Source organism: Equus caballus, chromosome X (genome assembly GCF_041296265.1).
Source record: "Equus caballus isolate H_3958 breed thoroughbred chromosome X, TB-T2T, whole genome shotgun sequence".
Classification (NCBI taxonomy): domain Eukaryota; kingdom Metazoa; phylum Chordata; class Mammalia; order Perissodactyla; family Equidae; genus Equus; species Equus caballus.
This window is the reverse complement of record NC_091715.1, coordinates 107,264,281-107,289,804: the sequence shown is the minus strand read 5'-3', so window position 1 is coordinate 107,289,804 and position 25,524 is coordinate 107,264,281. Positions and strand designations below refer to the sequence as shown.

Genomic DNA, 25,524 nt, shown 5'->3' with positions numbered 1-25,524 from the left:
GAGGAAGATTCACCCTGAGCTAACACCTGTGTCAATCTTCTGCTACTTTGAATGTGGGTCACTGCCACAGCATGGCTGCCAAGGAGTGCTGTAGGTTTCCACTCAGGAACTGAACCCAAGCCGCCAAAATGGAGTGTGCTGAATTTAACCACCAGGCCATGGGGCTGGCCCCAACTTAGATGATCATACAAGTTTTATCCTTCATTTTGTTAATGTGGTACATCACACTGATTGATTTGTAGATGTTGAAACATTCTTGCCTCCCTGTAATAAATCCCACTTGATCATGTTGTATCATCCCTTCAATGTATTGTTGAGTTTGGTTTGCTAATATTTTACTGAGAACTTTTGCATCTATGTTCATTAGGAATATTAACCTGTAATTTTCTTTTCTTGTGGCATCCTTGTCTGGTTTTGATATCAGGTTAATGCTGGCCTTGTAAAATGAGTTTGGAAGTGTTCTTTCCTCTTGTATTTTTTGAAGAGTTTCAGAAGGATTGGTATTAATTCTTTAAATGTTTGGTAGAATTCACCAGCAAAGCCATCTGGTCCTGGACATTTGTTTGCAGGGAGCTGTGAAATAATTATGAAAATGGAATGTGTCATCCCTAATGAGTCAGATTTAACACTGTGAAACTACCTAACAAATGCAGTAACAATGGAAGACTAGAATGCTTTTTAACAAGCCTAAAACTAGAACTGCTTTCAAGGTCACTGTGTTGTATAACATGCAGTCCATGTAGAAAAAGGTGTCAATTTGATATCTTGTTTGCTGTTAAAATCAAATTGGTAATCTAAGAGTATTTGGATCATAGTCATTCTCTACTATCTCTTTCTTATAGCATCTTCTCTTCCATCCATGCTATAACCAAAGACACAGAATAAAATATCTGTTTTGCCTCTTTTTACAGAATACAACATATCAAAGTTGGTGAGAAAGCTAATCTTATTTGTTATTGCATTCCTTTGTAAAACTGAAGAAGCATTGCCACGAGAAAAAAACCAGGACAACAAGTTGAAAATATTTGGTGAGAAAGGGTAAAAACCATACACTGCTTTATGGCAAGAGGAATATTACAACAGTAGTCCAATCAGTTGGAAGTTGTGGTTGCCAAATAATTGATAAATTTTTCTACAGCTCTACCTATTTTTGGAGAGTAAAGAACCATGAACAAAGCCATACATAGGTTCTTCTTTGGCTATGAAATATTAATAGGAAAATTAAAGAGCAGATGCAGAGATACTTTTATTTAACATTTTAATAAATGATATAGAAAAGTGAGTATACAAGAAGATCTTAAAGTTTGCACACTACTTAGTTCTCCCAGATAGTGAAATTTTTTTAGCAAACAGGGACAAATTGATAAATAATGGTTCAAAGCTGCCTGAGCAGGTCAAAAAACAGTACATGAGATTCAATGAGTATGTGTAAGGCAATGAACTTAGAGAAAAAGAATATGAACTAAGTTTATAAGATAATGGGGCTCTATGGTATTCTTTACTACCCAAAGAAGAAATAATAGCAAATTGTTCCAAACATTTGCCCAATGTAGCCAAAAATGGCTATAAAATGGTAGGTGCAGTTCTAGTAACTATGCAACACATAATTACTTAAAATGTGTTCAGAATTAAGTGTGAGGAAAAGGATAACACCCATTTGTTCATCAAATCTCACTGTGGTTTTGATTTGGATTTCCCTAATGGTTTGCAAGGTTGAGCATCACTTTATGTGCTTATTGACTATTTGCATATCTTCTTTGGAGAAAGGTCTATTCAAGCCCTCTGCCTTTTATTGTATTGGATTATTAGTTTTTGTTGTTGAATTGTAGGAGTTCTTTATATAGTATGGAAATTAATCCCTTACCAGATAATGATTTATAACTATTTGCTCCCATTCCTTGGGCTGCCTTTTGACTCTGTTGATTGTGTCCTTTGATGTGCAGAAGATTTCACTTTTTATGTAATCTAATTTATCTATGTTTTCTTTTGTTGCCTATGCTTTTTCTATCATATCCAAGAAATCACTGCCAAATCCAATGTCATGAAGATTTCCCCTCATGTTTTCTTCTAGGAGTTTTATAGTTTTGGGTTTTATGTTTAAGACTTTAATCCATTTTGAGTTAAGTTTTACATATGGTGAAAGGAAAGGGTCTGATTCCATTATTTTGCATGCAGGCATCCAGTTTTCCAAACACCATTTGTTGAAGAGACTGTCCTTTCCACATTGGGTGATCTCGGCACTCTTGTAGAAGATCATTTGACCATATATGTGAGGGTTCATTTCTGGGTTCTTTTTTTTATTCTATTGGTCTATTTTTCTGTCTTTATGCCAGTACCACAGTTTTCATTGCTGTATCTTCGTAATATAGTGTGGAATCAGGAAGTGTAATGCCTCCAGCTTTGTTATTCTTTTTCAAAATTGTTTTGGCCATTTGGGATCCCTTATGATTCCACATGAATTTTAGGATAAATTTTTCTATTTCTCAAAAAAATGCCATTAGAATTTTGATAGGAATTGTGCTGAATCTGTAGATTGCTTTGGGTAGTATGAACATCTTAACAACATGAAATCTTCTGATCCATGAATACAGGGTGTCTTTCCATTTATTTATCTTCTTTAATTTATTTCAGCAATGTTTTTTAGTTTTCACTGTACAAGTCTTTCATCTCCTTGGTTAAGTTTATTCCTAAGTATTTTCCTCTTTTTGATGTTATTGTAAATGGAATTATTTTCTTAATATCCTTTTAGGATTGTTCATTGTTAGTGTACAGGATCACAACTGATTTTGGCATCTTGAGTTTTTATCCTGCAACTTTGCTGAATTTGTTTATTAGTTTTTAACTAATTAGTTTTTTGTGTAGAATTTCTAGAATTTTCTACATATAAGATTACATCATCTGTGAACAGAGATAAGTTACTTCTTCCATTCCAATTTTGATGCATTTTATTTCTTTTTCTTGCCTAATTGCTCTGGCTAGAACTTCCAGTACTATGTTTAATAGAAGTGACTAGAATTTGCATCCTTGTTTTGTTCCTGATCTTAGAGGAAAAGCCTTTAGTCTTTTACCATCAAGTATGATATTAGCTGTGGGTTTTTCATAAATAGTCTTCATTATGTTCAGGTAGTTTCCTTCTATCACTAGTTTGTTGAGTGTTTTTTTTTTTTAAATCATAACCGAGTGTTGAGTTTTGTTAAATGCTTTTTCTGCTTTCATTGTGATTATCATGTGGGTTTTTCCTTTTATTCTTTTAATGTGATGTATTATATTACTGATTTTTGTATGTTGAAGCATCCTTGCATTCCGGGAAGAAATCTCCCTTGATCACAGTGTACAGTCCTTTTAATATTCAGTTGAATATGGCGTACTAGTATTTTGTTGAGTTTTTTTTACATCAATATACATAAGGGATATTAGTCGGTAGTTTTCTTTTCTCATCGTGTCTTTGTCTGGGCTTGGAATCAGGGTAATGCTGGCATGATAGAATGAGTTCAGAAGTGTTCTTTCCTCTTCAGTTTTTTGGAAGAGCTTGAGAACAACCGGTGTTCATTCTTCTTTAAATGTTTGGTAGAATTCACTAGTGAAGCCATCTGACCTTGGGCTTTTCTTGGTGTGAAGTTTTCTATTACTGATTCAATCTGCATAGTGACTATAGATCTATTCAGAAAATCTATTCTTTATACTTCAGTCTTGGTAGATTGTGTGTTTTTAGGAAGTTTTCCATTTAAAAATTATTCAATTTGTTGGTGTACACTTGTTCATAGTACTGTCTTAGAATTTTTTTTCCCATAAAAGTGGTGATAATGTCCCCTCTTTCTTTTGTAACTTTATTTTATTTATTTATTTATTTATTTGAGGAAGATTAGCCCTGAGCTAACATCTGCTGCCAATCCTCCTCTTTTTGCTGAGGAAGACTGGCCCTGAGCTAACATCCGTGCCCATCTTCCTCTACTTTATATGTGGGACGCCTGCCACAGCATGGCTTGCCAAGCAGTGCCATGTCCACACCCAGGATCCAAACCGGCAATTCCCGGGCCAATGAAGCGGAATGTGCGAACTTAACTGCTGCGCCACTGGGCTGGCCCTATTTGTAATTTTAGCTATTTGAGTTTTCTCTCTTTTTCTCTTAGCCAGGCTGACTAAGGAGTTTTCAGTTTTTTGATCTTTCTGAAGAACTAACTCTTTATTGATTTTCTCTATTGTTTTTCTATTCTCTATTTTATTTGTTTCTGCTCTAATCTTTATTATTGTCTTCCTTCTGCCAGCTTTGGGTTTAGTTTGTTTCTCCTTTTCTAGTTCTTGAAGGTGTAAAGTTAAATTGTTGATTTAGGATCTTCCTTCTTTAATGTAAGCACTTACACTATAAATTTCTCTCTTTACATTGCTTTTGCTGCATCCTGTAAGTTTTGGTGTATTGCATTTTCACTTTGGCTTGTCTCAAGATATTTTCTAATTTCCCTTGTGATGTCATCTTTGTCCCACTGGTTGTTTAAGAGTATGTTGTTTAATTTCTACATATTTGGAATTTTCCAGTTTTGCTTTTGCTGTTGATTTCCAGTTTTCATTCTACTGTGATTGGAAAAGACACTTTGTATGATTTCAATCTTTTAAAATTTACTAAAACTTGTTTTGTGGCCTAACATATGATATATTCTAGTGAATGTTCCTTGTGCACTTGTAAAAGTGTATACTCCACTGTTATGGCATGGAATGTTCTCTATATGTCTGTTAGATCCAATTGACTTTATCCATTTTAAAAACTGATTTATTTGCTTTCTTATTGAATTATGAGCTCCTTATATATTCTAGATACAAATATCTGATATATACTTTGCAAATATTTTCTCACTTTTTGTGGGTTATATTTTTACTTTCTTGATGATATCATTTGCAGGAAAAAATTTTGAAAATTTTAATACAGTCCAATTTATTTTTTCTTTGGTTCTTTGTGCTTTAGGTATCATATCTAAGTAATCATTAGCCTAAGTCAAGGTCATGATGATTTAGTCATGTTTTCTTCTAAGAATTTCATAGTTTTAGTTCTTATATTTAGGTCAATGATTCCCTTTGAGTTAATTTTTGTGTATGAAATGAGGTAGGGGGTGCAAATTCATTCTTTTGCATATAGATATCCTCTTGTTCGAGCATTATTTGTTGGAAAGAATTTTCTTGCCTCTTTTAATTGCTTGAAAATCAGTTGACCAAAAATGGATGGGTTTATCTCTGGTCTCTAATCTATTCAATTGATCCTTATATATATCCTATGCCAGTCTTAAACAGTCTGGATTATTGTAGTTTTATAGCAAGTTTTGAAATCTATAAGGGTGGGTCCTCCAAATCCATTGTTTTATTTTCAAGAATGTTTTGACTACTCTGGTTCCCATACATTTCCATATGAATTTTAGGATCTGTTTGTCAATTTCATCAAAAAAAGTCATCTGGGATTATGACAGGGATTGCTTTCAATCTGTAGTGTGATTAGACTTTAAGAAGGATTAACGGAGATTAGAAACATTATGCCATATTAAAAGAATGTTACAAATTCATATAGTTCCACAGAGTCATTAAATTTAAGGGTAGCAGAAATCTTAGATACCATTTAGTCCTGCCCTCTCATTTCAGAGATAAATACTATGTATAGAGTGCTTTATAATTTATGAAGTGTTTTTTTAATCTAGTTGAAACCCTACAGTAACTGTGCAATAGGTAGGATAATGATTCTTTCTATTTTATTGACAAAGTAATGAAGATACAAAAGAATTAAGTAACTTACAAGGTCATGTAGACAAACTCAGGACTCAAACTTCTGCCTACTGATTCCCTGTCCAGGGTTTTCACTGTTGTATATTAATTATGATTTTGACTAACAAGGGCACTCTCTCATAAACTGTGTCATTTATAAAACAAACTACTTATCCGACCTTTTACCACTATCTTTATTTCTTAACAACTCACTAAATATAAAATTTTTTCTTATGCTTGACATCCCCCAATCATGCTATTATGTTTCCTGAAACTTTTATTTTACTCTCCCTTTATAATATAGGCACTCCTCACTTAGCACAGTTGTATGGTAATATAAAAATGAAAATTCAAGCTTAGACCATATAAAGAGATCTTAATAATCAGTGGGGAAAATACGATTGTTCCATGATTTTTAAAAAGTTTTTCTAAAAATATTACAATCCTTCTTCAGGTCAGTTATACACATATAGAGAAAAGTCGTATGTTGATAAGTTCACCTTCACTAACTTCCTTGGCTGCATATCTAAAGTCTCTCAAATGGTGGCAGTGTCAACATTCCTATGGTTGGCTATTTCATCTATAACTCCATTTACATTAGATTTGAATTTCACTTCCAGAGTTATCACTTTTCATTTTTTTGCTTCACTTCCATCTTTGTTGGTCAATTTTCTCTTTTGATTGTCTACTTTTGTTAAATTTCACACTGGTTTACCAATGAGACAAAGAGGCAACACAACTACATGCTTTGCTGTCAGTGTGTGAAGGGAATAACAGACTCACAGTGATGATCACTGACAAAATTTGAATGACGTGAAAAGAATGTTCACCGATGCATGGCTGTTATTTGCATAGTGATTTTTGGATTGAAGAGCTGGTATACCACCATAACTTAAATTTGAACCATGTTATTGTGGACTGATGTTATTTAATTACATTGTGGTAACAAATTTGTGCATATCAGAACTGTACAAAGCAAGGACTGCCTGTGCCTAATAGAACTGAGCTACAAAATCTTATTTTTTCAGTGGATCACAGCTAAGATAAAATAATACCATCAGAAAGAAAAAACAGGCCACTTCAAATACATGATTTACTTGTTTTATCAGTTCCACAAGTATGCAAATTTAGTGTAGAATTTGCTTATTGAAATGTACTTGTAGGCTGCATAGAAAAACTAAAAGCCTCTTGCTTGAAGACTTGAATATATGGGGACATTTGCCAATTGAGACATGTTTTTCTGCTGCTATCCATTATAATTTCAGCGATGTATTATTATGGTAATTTTCATTCTGTTATATAAATGTTAAAATTAACTCAGTACAGAAAAAATATGTATGAAGAAATTTAGAAATTTTGTAAAATGGAATTTCAAACCAATGAGTCAAGAATGAAGTTTGTAACAAATGGGTTTGGGTACGTGGATATTTATTTGGAAAAAAATAAAGTTAGTTCCTCACCTCACACAACATACAGAAAAAGTCAGATGGATTAAAGATGTGAATATAAAGAAAAAATCATGAAAGTACTGGAAGAAAATGTATAGGTCTATGTAAATAATCTTAGGATATAGAAGTCTTCATAAAAATCAGAAAACTATACTCCTGATCTTTCCTATCAAATCTGCTTCTCCCAAAACCTTTCCTATCTCAGTATGTAACAACCCCGTTCTTCTAGTTGCTCAGAATAAAAAATTTAGAGTCATCCTTTATATCTCTCTTTCTCTCATATCCCAAAATCAAATCTTGCTGGCTTGAACTGGAAAATATATTCAGATTTTACTGTTTCTTATCACTTCCACTGCCACCACCCTGATACAAGCCATCAGCATCTCCAATCTGTATTATTTAAATGTATCATAACTGGTCTCATTATTTTCATCTTTATTCCTCTATGATCTACTTCCAAAACAGGATCAATGATGCTTTTTAAATTAAAGTACAATCATGTTACTCCTTCCATACCTCCCCATTTCACTCAAGAGCAAAAGTCCTTACTATGATCTACAGGCTCTACAAAATCTATTCCCCATTACCAACCTGATCTCATCTCCTGCTTAGTTTCACTTCACTCACCCTGCTTCATCCACACTAATCTCATTTATGTTCCTCAGACATGTCAGGTGTACTCCTATCTCAGGGTCTTTGAATGACTCATGGCATAAAGTCACTTGATCAATTCTTATCAGAAAAGCTTTCCCTTACTACCCTATTCAAAATGTAATAATTCTCAGCAATTCCTATCCCCAAGCATGACTTCACTTTTGGCATACCTTCTAACATACTATAAACTTATTCATTGTGTTTATTGACTAGATGTAAGCTGCATGCAGGCAGTGAGTTTATTTCATTCATGCTCTATCTTCAGCACCTAAAATAGTACATACTCAATAGATATTTTTTGAATGAATGAATGAGTGCAAAATTCACCTGCATAAAAATTTTAAACCTATACATGATGAAATGCACAGTAAAGCATGTTACAAGACAAACAACTGACTGGGAGATTGCAATATACATAATAGGCAATGGATGCATGTTTGGTATTTATAAAGTACTTCTATAAATCAAAAGGAAATATATAACCAAATCCCCTCTTAAAAAATGAGGCAAAGGCAAGTGACATCAGCAACGTGGCAGAGTGAGCTGTTCCCTTTGTCTCTCCCCTTCTGAAGTACAACTAAATGGACATTCAATGACCAACCGAGGATACCCTTACAGCACAACAGGACACCTGATACACCCATGCAGCTATACATCTGAAGATGGATGGAGTGGATCCCCAGGAAGCAGTGGATATAGGTGATCGCAACCCTCTCCCTCCTCAGCAGCAGGGAGCCAGATTATGGAACCTTACACAGTGGCTGGTGTGACTCTGAGAGGAGGCAGGGACAGCTCAGCCTGCATGTGATCACTATCCTGGCCTATGGGAGTGCCCAGCATGCCACAGCAACCACACCAGGAGGAACACTACCCATGGAGAGGCCACAGCTCAGCCATGAAAAGGAGCCTCCACTCACCAATAACAGCACCTGGTGTGACCGTAAGAGCAGGGAGGGGCAACCAGGTGCACATGCAAATGCTATCCTGGCCTGTAGGAGTGCCCACCATGCCATGGTGGCCCTTAAGAGAGAGCTCTGCCCCTAAGCACAGCTGCTGGAGTGACTGTAAGAGGAGGTGGAGGCAGCCTGGCCCACATGTCAATGCCTCTGGAGAGGTAGCCTGGCCTGCAGGAGTACTCATCATGCTCCAGGAGACTTGCCAGGGGGAACACTCCCCACAGAGGGGCTGCAGTTCAGCCCCTGTGAAGTTGCTCTGCCCACCAAGCATAGCTGCTCACCCAAACCACCAGCAACCACAGTGTTGGCCCAGACGTGTACAACCCACCCACTGAGCACAGAGGCCCCACCCCCACAAGATCGATCCACCCAGTGGCTGTGGCCAGCCTGCACAAATACAGAACAGCCACACACACACAACTTCCAGCACATGGGGCAGGATCAGAAACACAGCTCTTGCTTCCCCTCAGTGGTGGCAGGTGGAATCTGTGGCCTGATACTACCACAAATGTGCCAGCAGAGGCTCAGTTCATCAAACACCATGAAAAACTACAGTAACAATTCAGAACAGAAGGAAAATGACAAGTCTCCAGAAACAAATCCTGAAGTCACAGAAATTTACATTCTAAATGACAGAGAATTCAAAATAGCTGTCATAAAGAAACTCAAAAGTTACAATAAAATTCAGAAAGACACTTCAATGAGCTCAGGAATAAAATTAATGAGCAGAAGGAATATTTCACCAAAGAGATTGAAATGATGAAAAAAATCAAACAGAAATTCTGGATAAGAAGAAAACAATTAATGAGATAAAATAATCTAGAATCCTTAAAAAAATAGAGCTGATATTATGGAGGACAGAATTAGTGATTTAGAGGTTAGAAATATAGAAATGTTTCAAATGGAGGGGGAGAGAGAACTAAGACTTAAAAAATGAAGACAGTTTTCAAGAACTATCAGGATCAATTAGGAAAAGAAACATAAGGATTATAGGTATTCCAAAGGGAGAAGTGGGGAGAAAGGAGCAGAGAGCTTATTCAAAGAAATAATAGCTGAGAACTTCCCAAACCTGGGGAAGGGACTGGGCTTACAAGTACATGAAAGGAACAGAACTCCTAATTACATCAATGCTAAAAGACCTTCTCCAAGGCACATAATAATAAATGTGGCAAAGGTCAATGACAAAGATAAATATCAAGAGCAGCAAGGCAGAAGAAAATAATCTACAAAGGAACCTCTACCAGGCTTTCTGCAATTTCTCAGCAGAAACCTTACAGGCTAGGAGAGAATGGAATGATATATTCAAAATACTTAAAGACAAAAACTTTCAGCAAGGATACTCTATCCAGTGAAACTATCCATCAGATATGATAGCAAAATAAAAGCTTTCCCAGATAAATAAAAGCTGAGGGAATTCATCGCCACAAGAGCTCCCTTATATTGATGAAGGAAGCCCTCATACCTCAAACAAAAAGGCAAAAATTTACAAAGCTTTGAACAAGAAGATAAAGAGACAGACTAAATCAGAAAATTGCAGCTTTCTATCAGAAGAGGTTAGCAGAAAGTTAATTATAATATAAAAGATAAAGGGAAGGAAAGCATCAAAAATAAACACTTCAATTTAGTCACAAACTCACAACACAAAACAGAATAATTTGTGAAAACAATAACTCAGAAGGTGAAGAGGAAAGGGATGGAACTTGTTTAAGCTAATGGAGATAAGAGGCTATCCTAAAATGGACTATTCTCATCTATGAGATCTTTTACACAAACCTCATGGTAACCACTAAACAAAAATCAGAGCAGAGACATAATTAATAAATAAAGAGAAAACTAAGAAAACCATCACAGAAAACCACCAAACTGAAATGGCAGTCAGAAATACAAGGGAAGAGAAACAAGGGAAATACAGAGCAACCAAAAACCAAGAAATAAAATGGCAGTATTAAGTCTTCATACATCAATAATCACTCTAAAAGCAAATGGATTGACTTATCCAATCAAAAGACACAGAGTAGTTGGATGGATTAAAATACAAGACCCAACAATATGCTTCCTCCAGGAAACACATTTCAGCTCTAAAGACAAACACAGGCTTAGAGTGAAGGAATGGAAGATGATAATCCAAGCAAATGGCAAACAAGAAAGCAGGTATTGTCATACTTATATCTGACAAAGTGGACTTCCAGATAAAAAGACAATGAGAGACAAAGAAGGGCAGTATATAATGATAAATGTGACATTCCACCAAGAGGACATAACACTTACGAATATATATGTACCTAACACAGAAGCATCAAAGTAGATAAAGAAACTATTAACAGACCTAAAGGGAGAAATTAACAGCAACAAAATAGTAGTAGGGGACCTCAACACCCAACTTACACAAATGGATAGATCATCCAGACAGAAAGTCAACAAGGAAATAGTGGAATTAAATGAAACACTAGATCAGATAGACCTAATAGATATATAGAGAACATTCCATCCAAATACAGCAGAATACACATTTTTCTCAAGTGCACGTGGAACATTCTCCAAGATAGACCATACGTTGGGAAACAAGCCAAGTCTCAATAAATTTAAGAGGACTGAAATAATATCAAGCATCTTTTATGATCACAATATTATGAAACTAGAAATCAACTTCAAGAAAAAAGCTGGGAAAGTTGCAAATATGTGGAGAATAAACAACACACTACTGATCAACAATTGGATCAATTGATGAACTAAAGGAGAAATCAAAAAATACCTGGAGACAAATGAAAATACAACAAACCAACTCTATGGAATGCAGCAAAAGCAGTTCTAAGAGGGAAATGTAGAGCAATACAGGTTCACCTCAACAAACAAGAAAAACTCAAATATGTAATCCTGAACTACACCTAATAGAACTAGAAAAAGAAGAACACACAAAGCCCAAAGTCAGCAGAAGGAGGGAAATAACAAAAAATTAAAGTGCAAACAGATGAAATAAAGACTAAAAAACAGTAGAAAGGATCAATGAAAGTAAAAGCTGGTTCTTTAAGAAGATAAACAAAATTGACAAACCCTTACTCAGACTCACTAAGAAAAAAGAGAGAAGGCTCAATAAATAGAATTACAAGTGAAAGAGGAGAAATTACAATGGATACCACAGAAATATAAAGTATTATAAGAGAATACTATGAAAAGCTATATGCCAACAAATTGGATAATCTAGAAGAAATAGATAAATTCTTAGACACATACAACCTCCCAAAACTGAATCAAGAAAAAATAGAGAATCTGAATAGATCAATCACAAGTAAAGAGATTGAAACAGTAATCAACAACCTCCCAAAAGAAAAAGGTCCAGGACCAGATGGCTTCTCTGGAGAATTCTACCAAACATTCAAAGAAGATTTACTACCTATCCTTCTCAAAATATTCCAAAAAATTGAAGAAGAGGGAATGCTGCCTAACTCATTCTATGAGGTCAACATCACACTGATGCCAAAACCAGACAAGGACAATAGAAAAAAGGGAAATTACAGCCAAATATTGCTGATGAATATAGATGCAAAAATTCTCCACAAAATATCAGCAAACGGAATACAGCAATACTTTAAAAGGATCATATACCATGATCAAGTGGGATTTATACCAGAGACACAGGGACGGTTCAACATCTGCAAATCAATCAAAGTGATACACTACATTAACAAAATAAGGTAAAAAAATCACATGATCATCTCAACAGATGCAGAAAAAACCATCTGACAAGATCCAACATCCACTTATGATAAAAACTCTCAATAAAATGGGTATAGAATGAAAGTACCTCAACATAATAAAGGCCATATAAAATCCACAGCCAATATGATAATCAATGGACAAAACTAAAAACCATCCCCCTGAGAACAGGAACAAGACAAGGGTGCCCACTCTCACCACTGCTATTCAACATAGTACTCGAGGTTTTGGCCAGAGCAACTAGGCAAGAAAAACAAATAAAAGATATCCAAATTGGAAAGGAAGAAGTGAAACTCTTGCTGTTTGTGGATGACATGATTTTATATATAGAAAACCCTAAAGAATCCACCAGAAAACTATTAGAAGTAATTAACAACTATAGTAAAGTTGCAGGGTACAAAATCAACTTACAAAAGGTCAGTTGCATTTCTATACACCAATAACAAACTAGCAGAAAGAGAAGTCAAGGATATAATCCCATTTACATTCACAATAAAAATAATAAAATATATAGGAATAAATTTAACCAAGGAAGAGAAAGATCTATACACTGAAACTATAAGACATTATTGAAAGCAATCAAAGAAGTCATAAAGAAATGGAAAGATATTCCATGCTCATGGATTGAAAGAATAAACATAGTTATAATGTTCATATTACCTAATGCAAACTACAGATTCAGTGCAATCCCAATCAGAATCCCAATGACCTGCCTAATGAGGGAAATAGAACAAAGAATCCTAAAATTTACATGGAATAACAAAAGACCCAGAATAGCCAAAGCAATCCTGAGAAAAAAAGAACAAAGCTGGAGGCATCTCAATCTCTGACATCAAAATATACTACAAAGCTAGAGTAATCAAAACAGCACGGTACTGGTACAAAAACAGACATGCAGATCAAGGGAACAGAATTGAAAGCCCAGAAATAAAACCACACATCTATGGATAGCTAATCTTCGACAAAGGAGACAAGAACATACAATGGAGAAAGGAAAGTCTCTCCAATAAATGATGTTAGCAAAACTGCACAGCCACATGCAAAAAAATCAAAGTAGACCATTATCTTACACCATACACAAAAATTAACTCAAAACAGATTAAAGATTTGAATGTAAGACCTGACACCATAAAACCTCTAGAAGCAACTATAGAAAGCAGTACACTCTTTGACATTGGTCTTAGCAGCATCTTTTCAAATGCCAGGTTTATTTAAATAAAGGAAAGAAAAGAAAAAATAAACAAATGAGACTAAATCAGACTAAAAAGCTTCTGCAAGGCAAGCAAAACCATGAACAAAATGAAAAGAGAAACCAACCACTGGGAGAAAATATTTGCAAATCATATATCCAACAAGGGGTTAATTTTCAAAATACATAAAGAACTCATACAACTCAACAACAAAAAAACAATCCCATCAAAAAATGGGCAGAGGGTGCGAACAGATATTTTTCCAAAGAAGATATACAGATGGCTAACTGGCACTTGAAAAGATATTCAACATTACTAATTATTAGGGAAATGCAAATCAAAACTATGAGATATCACCTTACACCTGTTAGAGTGGCTATAATTACCAAGACAAAAAATAACAAGTGTTGGAGAAGATGTGGAGAAAAGGGAACCATCATACAATGCTGGTGGGAATGCAAACTGGTGCATCCACTATGGAAAACAGTATGGAGATTTCTCAAAAAACTAAAAATAGCAATACCATATGATCCAGCTATCCCATTTCTGTGTATTTTTCCAAAGATCTTGAAATCAACAATTCAAAGAGATTTATGCACCCCTATGGTCATTCACAATAGCCAAGACATGGATGCAACCCAAGTGCCCATCAATGGATGAATGGATAAAGAAGATGTGGTATATATAAATAATGGAATACTACTCAGCCATAAAAAAGATAAAAGTGTCCCATTTGCAACAACATGGATGGATCTTGAGGGTATTATGTTAAGCCAAATTAGCCAAACAGAGAAATACAAACACCTCATGATTTCACTCATATGCAGAAGATAAACACGTGGATAAAGAGAACAGATCAGTGGTTACCAGAGGGAAGGGGGTGGGGAGTTGGTGGAAACTGGTAAAGGGGCACATATGTATGGTGACAGATAAAAAATACACGTTTGGTGGTGAGCATGATGCAGTCCATACAGAAGCTGATAAATTATAATGTATACCCAAAATTACACAATGTTATAAACTATTATGATCTCAATAAAATAATTGAAAAAAAATGAGGCAAAGAGTATGAATAGACAATTTGCAGAGGAGATACAACCATAGGAAATCTTACTTTTAACCAAGAAAATTCAAATTTAAACAATCTTAGACTACTTTTCACCCATTAGATTGACAAAATTAGAAGACTGATAACATCCAGTATTTGTAAAATGAGGAGAAAACAGAAAATTTCTTACATTGATCAAGAGAGCAAAAAGCAGTAGAGCTATTTAGTAGGAAAATTTGTCAGTAACTATCAATATTAAAAAGGCATATATACGCTGGGTTCTGGACACTCCACTTAGAATTTATTCAATGGTGATATTTACCAAATAATCTTAAGACATGTATGGAAGATATGGGTAAGAATCTTCAGTGCAACATATGTTCGTAATCATGAAAATATAGAAATAACTTTAATATTCATAATAGGTTAACTTATTTATGGGAACCCACATAGAAAATACTATATAATTATGACAAAGAATGAGGCATATATATATATGGGCTGATAAAGAAAGTTTCCTAAGATTTACTAAGTTATGATGGCTAGGTTCAGGGCAGATACATAGTATGATTTCATGTGTATAAATAAAAACATAAGATACCTACATTTGGAAGATGCAGCATCATTTCATGTATTGATAACTGAGGAAAAATGCTTCCAATCATAATTATAAGATGCATCTCAATATCAGAAATTTTAAATGTAAAAAATTGAGAGCTAAAATTAATGAAATATCTATCTTATATGGATGCATATATATGCATAAAAATCCTCTCTGGATAAGTTCAAAAGGACCTAGAAAAGTGGTTACCTTGGGGAAGAACTGTTGATTTGGGGTATTAAATGTGTGGAAAGAAGACTTCTCATTTTACATTGTTTCGTATTGGTTGATTTTTAAAATCAAGTTCATTTGTTGCAATTAATATCAAAACTTAAGGGGCCAGCCCAGTGGTGTAGTGGTTAAGTTTACGTGCTCCACTTTGGAGGCCTGGGGTTCACTGGTTCAGATCCTGGGTAGGGACCTGGCACTGCTCATCAAGCCATGCAGAGGTGGCATCCCACATAAAAGAACTAGAAGGACTTACGACTAGGATATATGACTATGTCCTGGGGCTTTGGGGGGAGGAAAAGGAGGAAGATTGGCAACAGATGTTAGCTCAGGGCCAATCTTAGAAAAAAAAAAAACTTAAAAAGACAAAAATTTAAATGCACTTATCTTTTGACCCAGCAATTTCACTTTTAGGAATCTATACAGTATAAATAATGGTATATTTCCAAAGATACATGTAAAAATGTTCATTATGATATTATATGCAACAATAATGGAATATTATACAGCCATTACAAATAACGTACAACTAGGAGGGTTCAAGATGGCAGCTTAGAAGGATCCTGGACTCACTTCTTCCCACAAACACAACAAATCTATAGGTACATATGGAATAATTCACTCTGAAAAGGACCTGAAAGCTAGCTGAGCAGTGCCTCCACAATAAAAGAAAATAGGGCCACACTGAGACCAGTTGGATATGTGGAAACACATCAAAAGAAACTCCACCCCAGGCGTGGCTATCCAGAGTCAGGAGGGATCTTATAATATGGAGCTTGTCCCTGGAGAGTGAGTGGGTTGTGCCGCACATTGGGCACTCCAACCCTCAGGACCTGCACCAGAGATGAGCCCCCAAAACATCTGGCCTTGAAAACCAATGAGGCTTACTTCCAGGAGAACCATAGAGCTACAAGGAACAGAAAATCTGCTTTAATAAGATCACACACAGATTCACTCACCCAGGCACCTGGTGCAAAAGCAATAGTTTGAAATGCGCCTAGACCATATGCAAAGGAGAGTCATTTGTTAATCTCAAACTGTCTCTGCTGGAGAGGCAAAAACCTGTTAGGATTTCTTCTGGGGATGGAGGTACTAGTGGGTGCCAAAAAATGCAAAAAGCATTCTCCTTCTGTCCTGTTGATGTCAGTGCTGATCAGCACCATTTTCACACCCACCCCTCTAGCCTGCTCTCTCCACTGGGAGTGCCCCACTCCTGTACCCTGCAGCCACAGCTTGCCCTGCCCCCCACAAACCACAGCCAGGCTGACTGCTCCAGCAGGCAGGCATGCATAGCCCACACAAGGGATGCCCTTTGATTGCCTGCCTCTGGTGGCCAGGGAGAATTGTGTTTCTGGGCCCCACAGACCGGAAACAATCAGAGAGACAGTTCTTGGCAAACTACCACCCCCAGGACACTGCACAAACAGCAGACTGAAACACATCCACAGTCTTCACATGAAAAAGGCCTATTTTCTTGTCCTGGAGCTTCAGCTTGAGGGGAAGGCCACAGGTTTGCCACACATCTAGAGGTTACAGAGGCACTCCAACAGAACGCTGGTAGGGAAAAACCATATTAGCACTCTCCCTTGGCCTTGCCACAGCTGGCTGATTCCTACCAGAAAGGAGCTTATATGCATATATAAAGCCACACTTTTGCAACTGTTGCCTAGGAGACACTTCGGATCTCCTGGTCTGGAAGTCAACAGGGTTTATGATTTCAGACCCGCAAACTGTATATATTTGTATACCTTAAAAGCTGCTGCCTGAGGAGATGGCTTACGATTAGCCTGAAACTATGCACTGTCTGAGATCCCTCCCTTTGGAACACTGACAGGTCTTAGCACACTCTCAACAACTGAGATCTAGTAAGGACAAATCAGGCTACCTAGACAATCAACAAGGCCTAAGGGATAACCAAAAGCTAGGGCAAGATTGAATGATAAGGTTCATAAGGTGAAAATCATATGATATCTCAATAGACAAAGAAAAAGCATTTGACAAAATTTAACATTTATTTATGATAAAAACTCTTAGCAAAGTGGGTATAGAGGGAACATACCTCCAGCTAAAGCAATCTTGAGAAAGAAGAACAAAGCTGGAGGTATCATGTACCTTGATTTCAAACTATATTACAAAGCTATAGAAATCAAAATAGTATGGTATTGGCATAAAAACAGACTACATAGATCAATGAAACAGAATACATAGCTGAGAAATAAACCCATACATACACAGTCAATTATTTTACAACAAAGGAGCCAAGAATATACAGTGGGGAAGGAGAGTCTCTTTAATAAACGATGTTAGGAAAACTGAACAGTCACATGCAAAAGAATGAAACCAGACACTATCTTACACAATACACAAAAGTTAGTTCAGAATGGATTAAAAATTTGAATATAAGACCTGAAACCATAAAAGTCCTAGGAGAAAACAGAGGCAGTAAGCTCCTGGACACTGGTCTTAGTGATTTTCTTTTGGATCTGACTCCAAAGGCAATGGAAACAAAAGCAAAAATAAACAAATTGGATTACATCAAACTAAAAAAGTTTCTGTACAGCAAAAGAAACCATCAACAAAATGAAAAGGCAACCTACTGAATGGGAGAAAATATTTGCAAATCATATATTTAATAAGGGGTTAAGATCTAAAACATATAAAGAACTCATATAACCCCACAACAAAAAGCAAACAACCTGATTAAAAAATGGGCAGAGGACCTGATTAAACATTTTTCCAAAGAAGACATACAGATGGCTAACAGGTACATGAAAGGATGTTCAACGTCACTAATTATCAGGGGAACGCAAATCAAAATTACAATGAGACATCACATCACACATTTTAGATTGGCTATTATCAAAAAGACAAGAAATAACAAGTGTTGAAGAGGATGCGGAGAAAACGGAACCCTTGTAAACAGCTGGTCAGAATGCAAATTGGTGCAGCCACTATGGAAAAGAGTATTCAGATTCATCAAAAATAGAACTACCATATGATCTAGCTATTCCACTTCTGTGTAGTCATTCAAGGAATACGAAAACACTAATTTGAAAAGATATATTCACTCCTATGTTCACTGCAGCATTATTTCCAATAGCCAAGAAATGGAAACAACCCAAGTGTCTATCAATGGATGAATGGATAAAGAAGACACGGAATATACATACAATTAAATACTACTCAGCCATAATAAAGAAGGAAATCTTGCCATTTTTGACAACATGGATGGACCTTGAGGGTATTATGCTAAGTGAAATAGGGCAGATGGAGAAAGACAAATACCATATGATTTCACTTACACATGGAATCTAAAAAAAACCAAATGAACAAACAAAACAAAACAAAAACAAACTCATAGATACACAGAACAGATTGGTGGTTACCAGAGAGGAAGGGGGTTATGGGGTGGGTGAAATGGGTGAAGGGGCTCATTTGTATAGTGATGGATGGTAACCAAACTTATGGTGATGATCACTTTGTAGTGTATACAAATATCAAATTATAATGTTGTACACCTGAAACTTATACAATGTTATATATTAATTTTACCTCAATAAAAAGAATAATGTACAATGACAAAGAAAATTGTCTAAGATACATTGAATAAAGAAAGATTAAAAGATATGTGATAAAGCAACATACAGAATAGTGTGTTCTATGACTCTACATACATGCAATGCATAGAAAAACCAAAATTCTGTGAGTGTGTGTGTATATATATATATATAAAATATGTAGAGGAAGTGATTCAAACATACACACCAACTATTAACAGTGGCTCTCTATGGGGAAGTGAATAGAATAAAGAAGAGATGTTCTGAAGAAGATTTTCACTTTTATCCTTGATATGCCTGTATTATTATTTTAATAAAAATATGTATTCATGCATTATTGATAAAATTTAAATAGAATAGGAAAAAATTAAAGTTCATTTCAATAAACTTTATATTGTTAAACCGCAATTAATATGCAGAAACTTCTCTTGATTATCTTTTATGATACGTTGATCGACTAAGGCAATCAAACTATATTCTTTCTGTATACCATTAAAAAGAAATTATCTTTAAAATATTATTCAGTAAATTCTTATCTCAGTGGCAATTTTCACTAATTCCATGGAAGTCGAGTTACACAATTCCTTTTCTAATACTCCCTAGCTTTGTGCTCTAAATGAATGATTAAAACAATGTTATAAGACAAACAATTGACTGGGAGAAAATAATTGCAACATGTATAATAGACAACGGATGCATCTCCGCTAGCTATAAAATACTTTTACAAATCAGTAAGAGTTGTTATCTTTTCACATGGACCTAAGCACTTATCAAATATTTGTTGACCACAATGATTCTAAAACAAGTTCTAAATTTGATTGCTTGAGAAACAAAAACAAAGTTTTCACATTGACCAGAGGCATAGAGAGATATGTAAAACTGTTTTTAGGGAATTACCTTAGATATGCGGTTAAGAATATTACTGAACTTTCATTAATTACAGAAGTTACTTTATTTATAAGTCCACACAAATTAGTTAGTAGTAATAATAGGACAAAGATCAACAACTCCATCACTAAAAAGGGAAAAGAAAATCAATACCAGGCAGAAATATACTTTTGGTTTACCAAAACATACTCAGAGATTAAGATAGAGGGAAAACAGAGGATGAGAAAGATTTCCCCCATTTTTAGACTGGCTGAAAACCCTAGAACATATCTTCTGACAATATCAGAGAAAAGAGGAATTAATTTCTTGCCCATAATATACTATGTCATTCTATACTTTGTTTAAAGAAGAATTAGGAACAAGCACAGTATCAAAGAAAAGTCACATTTGCTCAGGCATATGCCTAGAGTAGGATTACCTTTGGGCCAGGAAGACCGGGAAGACCAATGCCTGAAACACCAGGATCACCTTTTTCTCCTTTCTGTCCAGGTAATCCTGGGGTGCCAGGTTGTCCAGGAATTCCAGGAGATCCAGGAGACCCTTTCACACCCTGAGGGCCTGCCAAAAACATGTAACATGCAATATTTTACAAAATATACTTTATTCATGGTGTATCTGTGATGCATATGACCAAGCAAAAAGATTTTAAAAAAGAACTCTGAAAATTCTGTTATATAATAATGAGCTTTACAACCAGGATTATATAAAAGCCTATTTTTTAAGGAAGTCTAAGTGAAAGGGGTACAGCTGGGGAAAAGACATAAGTTTGTGAATTCTTACTTTTAAGGTTTCTAAAACTTTGTCCCTTAATTCCTATTTCAAATATTTGTGTAATGAGAGAGCTCTACCCACTAATTACCTTAGATATTGTCTCAGTTTGATTCTATCAAGATCAGTCTCTTTGCTGGTAACAAAGATAGTGAACCATCTTCCATTAATGGGACTAAATATCTGGGAGATTTTAAACACTCACCTGGAAAACCCATATCACCTATGTTTCCTTTAAGTCCAGGAGGTCCTGTAAGTCCTGGCGTCCCAGGGGGACCAGGGTTACCCTTGGGGCCTAGAAAAGTCAAATTGGTAAAATTAAGACAAGTCAGCAATATTGAAGTTGCTTGGTTTCTTGCAATGGGTCATAATCATAATTAAAATGCAAGTATGGGCTTGGATGGATCAAATCTTAATATGTGATTAAGTTCCAAGAATCTAATTCAGCATAAAACAGGCAAGAGGTACCTAAGAAATCTTCTTAGGAAAATATTACAATATAATCATGGTAATAGAGGTCTCCTATTACAAATTTATTTTAAGAACACAAGAATTTTGCCAGGACACCTTGTTCCTTGCTTTAAAACAATTCCAGTCGCCTGAAGTCCTATTTGTTGTATGTACGCAACTACCCTTATTGCATTTCTCACAGATAAATCCAATATAATGAGTCTGTTTTCAAAAGATTCAGAAGTGGCTTTCCTATGTAGAGTCTGACTATGTGAGACCAGGAAGAGGAAAGTGGTTACCTGTCATGATGTACCTCCAGTTTGTTACGCCAGGGATAGATAGGGGTTGATGGGGAGGGGTACTGGATTTTCACCCCTAACAGTCATGGTTGCTCTGTTTACACATTTTTCCCAGAACTTAGGTGCCTGAGCTCTGTGGTATCACTTACGTATTTTCCAAGGACCAAAATGTTGCCTTAAACATTTATTTATTTTTTTCTTTCACACTGATTTCCAACTTGGGGAAGAGAACACTGAAGATATGAAGTATAGAAAAGGAGAGAATTTCTCTTTCCAACTACACCAAGGCAATGTAGTGCAGAGTCTAGAATAGAACAGCTGACCTAAAGGGATCTTATGACGATGGGAACCAGAAGCTCTTTATTCCTTAGGGGCCCAATTTAAAAAAATGGCTTAAGAAGCAGCATGAAAGAGTTTTATTAGAAATTATAAAAATCCACGTTGACTATAAGGGTGATTAACGCTGTAACAGACTACCAGGGCAGGTTGTGACATTTTCATTCCTAGAAAATTTTCAAGATAGAATCTGCAGCCATCTGTTTTACATGGTTTAATGACTGACTTGTTTGAAGGAAAGAACTGGAAAAGGTGAATTCTTCTTCTACCAGATAATTGCCTTATTTACATATGTTGCAATGTATGTAAATAAAACACAGTACTTTACTTGGATGGACTTCTGATTCTATGTATATTCTGTTGCCACAAAAGAAGAAATTGAGCAAAGTAAAATATCCTACAAATCTTGCTTGTTGACACTTGGGCCAAATGGCAACATTTTTGCTAAGGGAGAGCTCCATATCTTAGCAGCTACCCAAGCATATTGTCATGACCAGATCCAAAACATCATCACACATGATAAATACATAATTACTTTTCCAGGGTTCAGGATGAGCTATCCAATTGCTATGGGGGTCTATCATACTTACCTGATGGTCCTGGTAATCCAGGTTGTCCACTCAGTCCAGGTTGCCCTGGGTCTCCAGGCAGACCCTGGTAACCTTTTGGCCCTGAAATTCCAGGAATACCTTCCAAGGATGAGTATAAGAAAGACAAGTTAGGCTGATATCATTAATCCATTAAATGAATTTGATCAAGCAAGCTACCCAAATTCTGAACTATGATGAAAATACAGGAACCAGTGATATTCTGATACAGTATGTACCAATAGCGCTGGATTCATACTAAAATCCTCCACCTTTTTTTAGCTGCTGTTAAGAAATGCAGAGAACTCAATAATTAAGTCACTTTCCTCTTTAGGCCTCCATTTCTTACACTGTAAAATGAAGGAATTGGGGCAAATTATCTCTAGGCTCTCTCTTAGATTCTACAACTATTTTTAATACCCCTATATTAGAGGCAAGTATAGTTTACTGCCTCTAATTTACAGAAGGCATAATTGAAAGAGAAGTCTTGCAAGGAGTAAGTCAAGAAAGATACCTCATTTTAGCAATAATAAAAAATTAGGTGGCTCTGCTTCTTTCGTGACTACATATGAAACTACAGTAATGTTGTAAACTCTTTTTTGAGGAAAAATCCCAAGTCCTGCTCATAAGGAAACGTGCAACATCTGTACACACACACACACACACACAAACAAACACATGAACTGCCAATATTAATGGTTACAACACAAAAAGAGCCACAAATTTTACTATAAGCTGCAAACAAGCATAGCTAGTTTTAAAGTCCCAAGTTGTTTGAAAGGTTATTCTGCATAGATTGAATTGTAAGTGCTTTATTTATTAATTTGTGCTTATCCATATTTTCTGATGCTTTGTTATGAATATGTTATGCTTCTATAAAAAGAAAAAAGAACTTTTTTATTCAAAAAATCATTGCTATACTTCATACATTATGTGCTTCTAATAAAACAACTATAATAACACAGTTGTTCCCTAGACCCACTTTCAGCTATCTCCCCCAGGGCTGAGTTTGGCTGTTCATAGTCCAATACTTGTTTATTCTGCCAAAGTAGAATAACAATGAACTGTATCTAAAAGCCAAGTATGATATGGATGTGAAAACCCTGCAGAGTTACAATGTACCACTCATCCCTATCTGGTTTCAAGGGAAAAAAATTTAAAGAATCAGCAAATTTCCCAAACACTGAAATCTGTTCTTTAAGTGATTCTATTTATACACCCTTTTCTCTCGACCATTATTCTTTTTTTTAAAAAATACATTTTTATCTATTTGTTTTTGAGGAAGACTGGCCCTGAGCTAACATCTGCTGCCAATTCTCCTTTTTTTGCTGAGAAAGACTGGTCCTGAGCTAACATCCATGCCCATCTTCCTCTACTTTATATGTGGGACCCCTGCCACTGTATGGCTTGACAAGTGGTGCCATGTCTGCACCCGGAATCCAAACCAGCAAACCCTGGGCCACCGAAGGGGAACATATGAACTTAAGCGCTGCGCCACTGGACTAGCCCCCTCAATCATTATTCTATACTACTTCCTGGAAGGCCTGAAAGTGACTGTCTAAGTCTATTTTAACACCTCATGGCTGTGATAGATAAACTATTAAGAAAATATTCAAACAAAAGTTGATCAGTGAAATAGTGCAAATCAAGTGAAAATTAATTTTCATTACCAAAATTTGATGCATCTAAGTGCCTTTTGGTGATGAATCCTGGACTACAAATCACTTTTCATGCCATTAAAAATTAAACTTCAGATATACCAGGAATCACATTCATAAATAAATGCATTCACTCACCTGGTAAGCCAGGGTCCCCCTTCTCTCCTTTTAAGCCCAGCAGATCTGGATCCATTGGTCCAGGAGGGCCTGGAAGGCCAGGCTCTCCTTTACCACCTTTCACTCCTGCAGGGCCAGGAGGTCCTGGCTGACCCTGTAAACCGTCATCACCTAAAACCAACATGTGTGGGGAAGACACAACAGATCAGATTCATTCATCCAGGATTAATGCATACAAAGATTATCCATACGTTCCATAGTTGGGTAGGCTGCTGACCACCCAAAACATTTATGCACCTTGGTTATTGTCTATGAATAACTTGAACTCACATATATTTTTATACTCAAATAATAATATCTCTTTCTTCTGGGATTCTTTGACAATTACAGAGACTGTAAAAAACTTATCAAAATGTAAACCCTGTATTTTGTTATTTTGAGCTAAGCATTTACCGTGTTTCATGGTATCCAAACCAAGCATGCCACCAAATTGAAAACAGGACCTACTTAAATGCTACGTCACATAGAAACAAAATACAAGTAAGCATTGTTCATTTTAAAGCAGTCAAATAAAAATATTCCAAATTTACATAAAGCAATGTTTAATTTTCACTCTTACACGCATCTGTCAGCAAACTCTGAACATTACCTTTGAGACCAGGAACACCACTCCTGCCAGGAATTCCCAAAGGTCCTGGTGGGCCTGGAGGTCCCATCATACCCATTTCACCTTTGGCACCTTTGAAGAATATCAACAAGTAACTTTTACCTTTCCTTGACCTTGGAAAGATAAATGATAAGTTTTAAGATATCAACTGGAAAACTATTGAGGGTTGGGAGGGAAGCTACTAAGTTTTACCCTTCTCAACTATTGTAAACTTAGTGATCACTATTGTCAACATCCATGAATAAAAAGACTCACTGGGAAGCTAATCTCCAAAGATGGCCCTCCAATGAACCACACTTCGGATAATGCACTACGGATAATGAGGTACCATGTGAAGAGACCAAGGAACACTCAGGTGTCAGATAAGTGCCATCTTGGAAGTAGATCCTTCACCACTAACCACTCCATCTGGTGCCATGTGGATGAGAGATAGATGACCCCATCAAGTCATCACTTACTTCCTGACCCACAAAATCTTGAGCAAAATAAAAAGGTTGATTTAGGTCGTTAAACTTTGGGGTCATTTGTTATACAGCAATATACAACTGGAGCTCTCACAGAAAAAAAGTCTAATGCAAATAGCAAAGTGGGTTTCTTGCAATCAGACATTTAACAC

The 25,524-nt window shown here is 35.9% G+C and overlaps 1 protein-coding gene across 1 annotated transcript in view; it reads right to left on the bottom strand.

Moving 5' to 3' along the window:
• Positions 1-25,524, bottom strand: part of COL4A5 (collagen type IV alpha 5 chain) — a 225,583-nt gene that overhangs the window by 40,013 nt on the left and 160,046 nt on the right. Inside the window, exons 32-36 of the mRNA XM_001490419.6 lie at positions 24,891-24,980; positions 24,263-24,412; positions 22,470-22,568; positions 21,000-21,089; positions 20,445-20,584 (exon numbers count right to left, since the gene is read on the bottom strand). Of these exons, the coding sequence (XP_001490469.1) occupies positions 20,445-20,584; positions 21,000-21,089; positions 22,470-22,568; positions 24,263-24,412; positions 24,891-24,980 (569 nt within the window). The remainder of the gene's footprint in view (positions 1-20,444; positions 20,585-20,999; positions 21,090-22,469; positions 22,569-24,262; positions 24,413-24,890; positions 24,981-25,524) is intronic.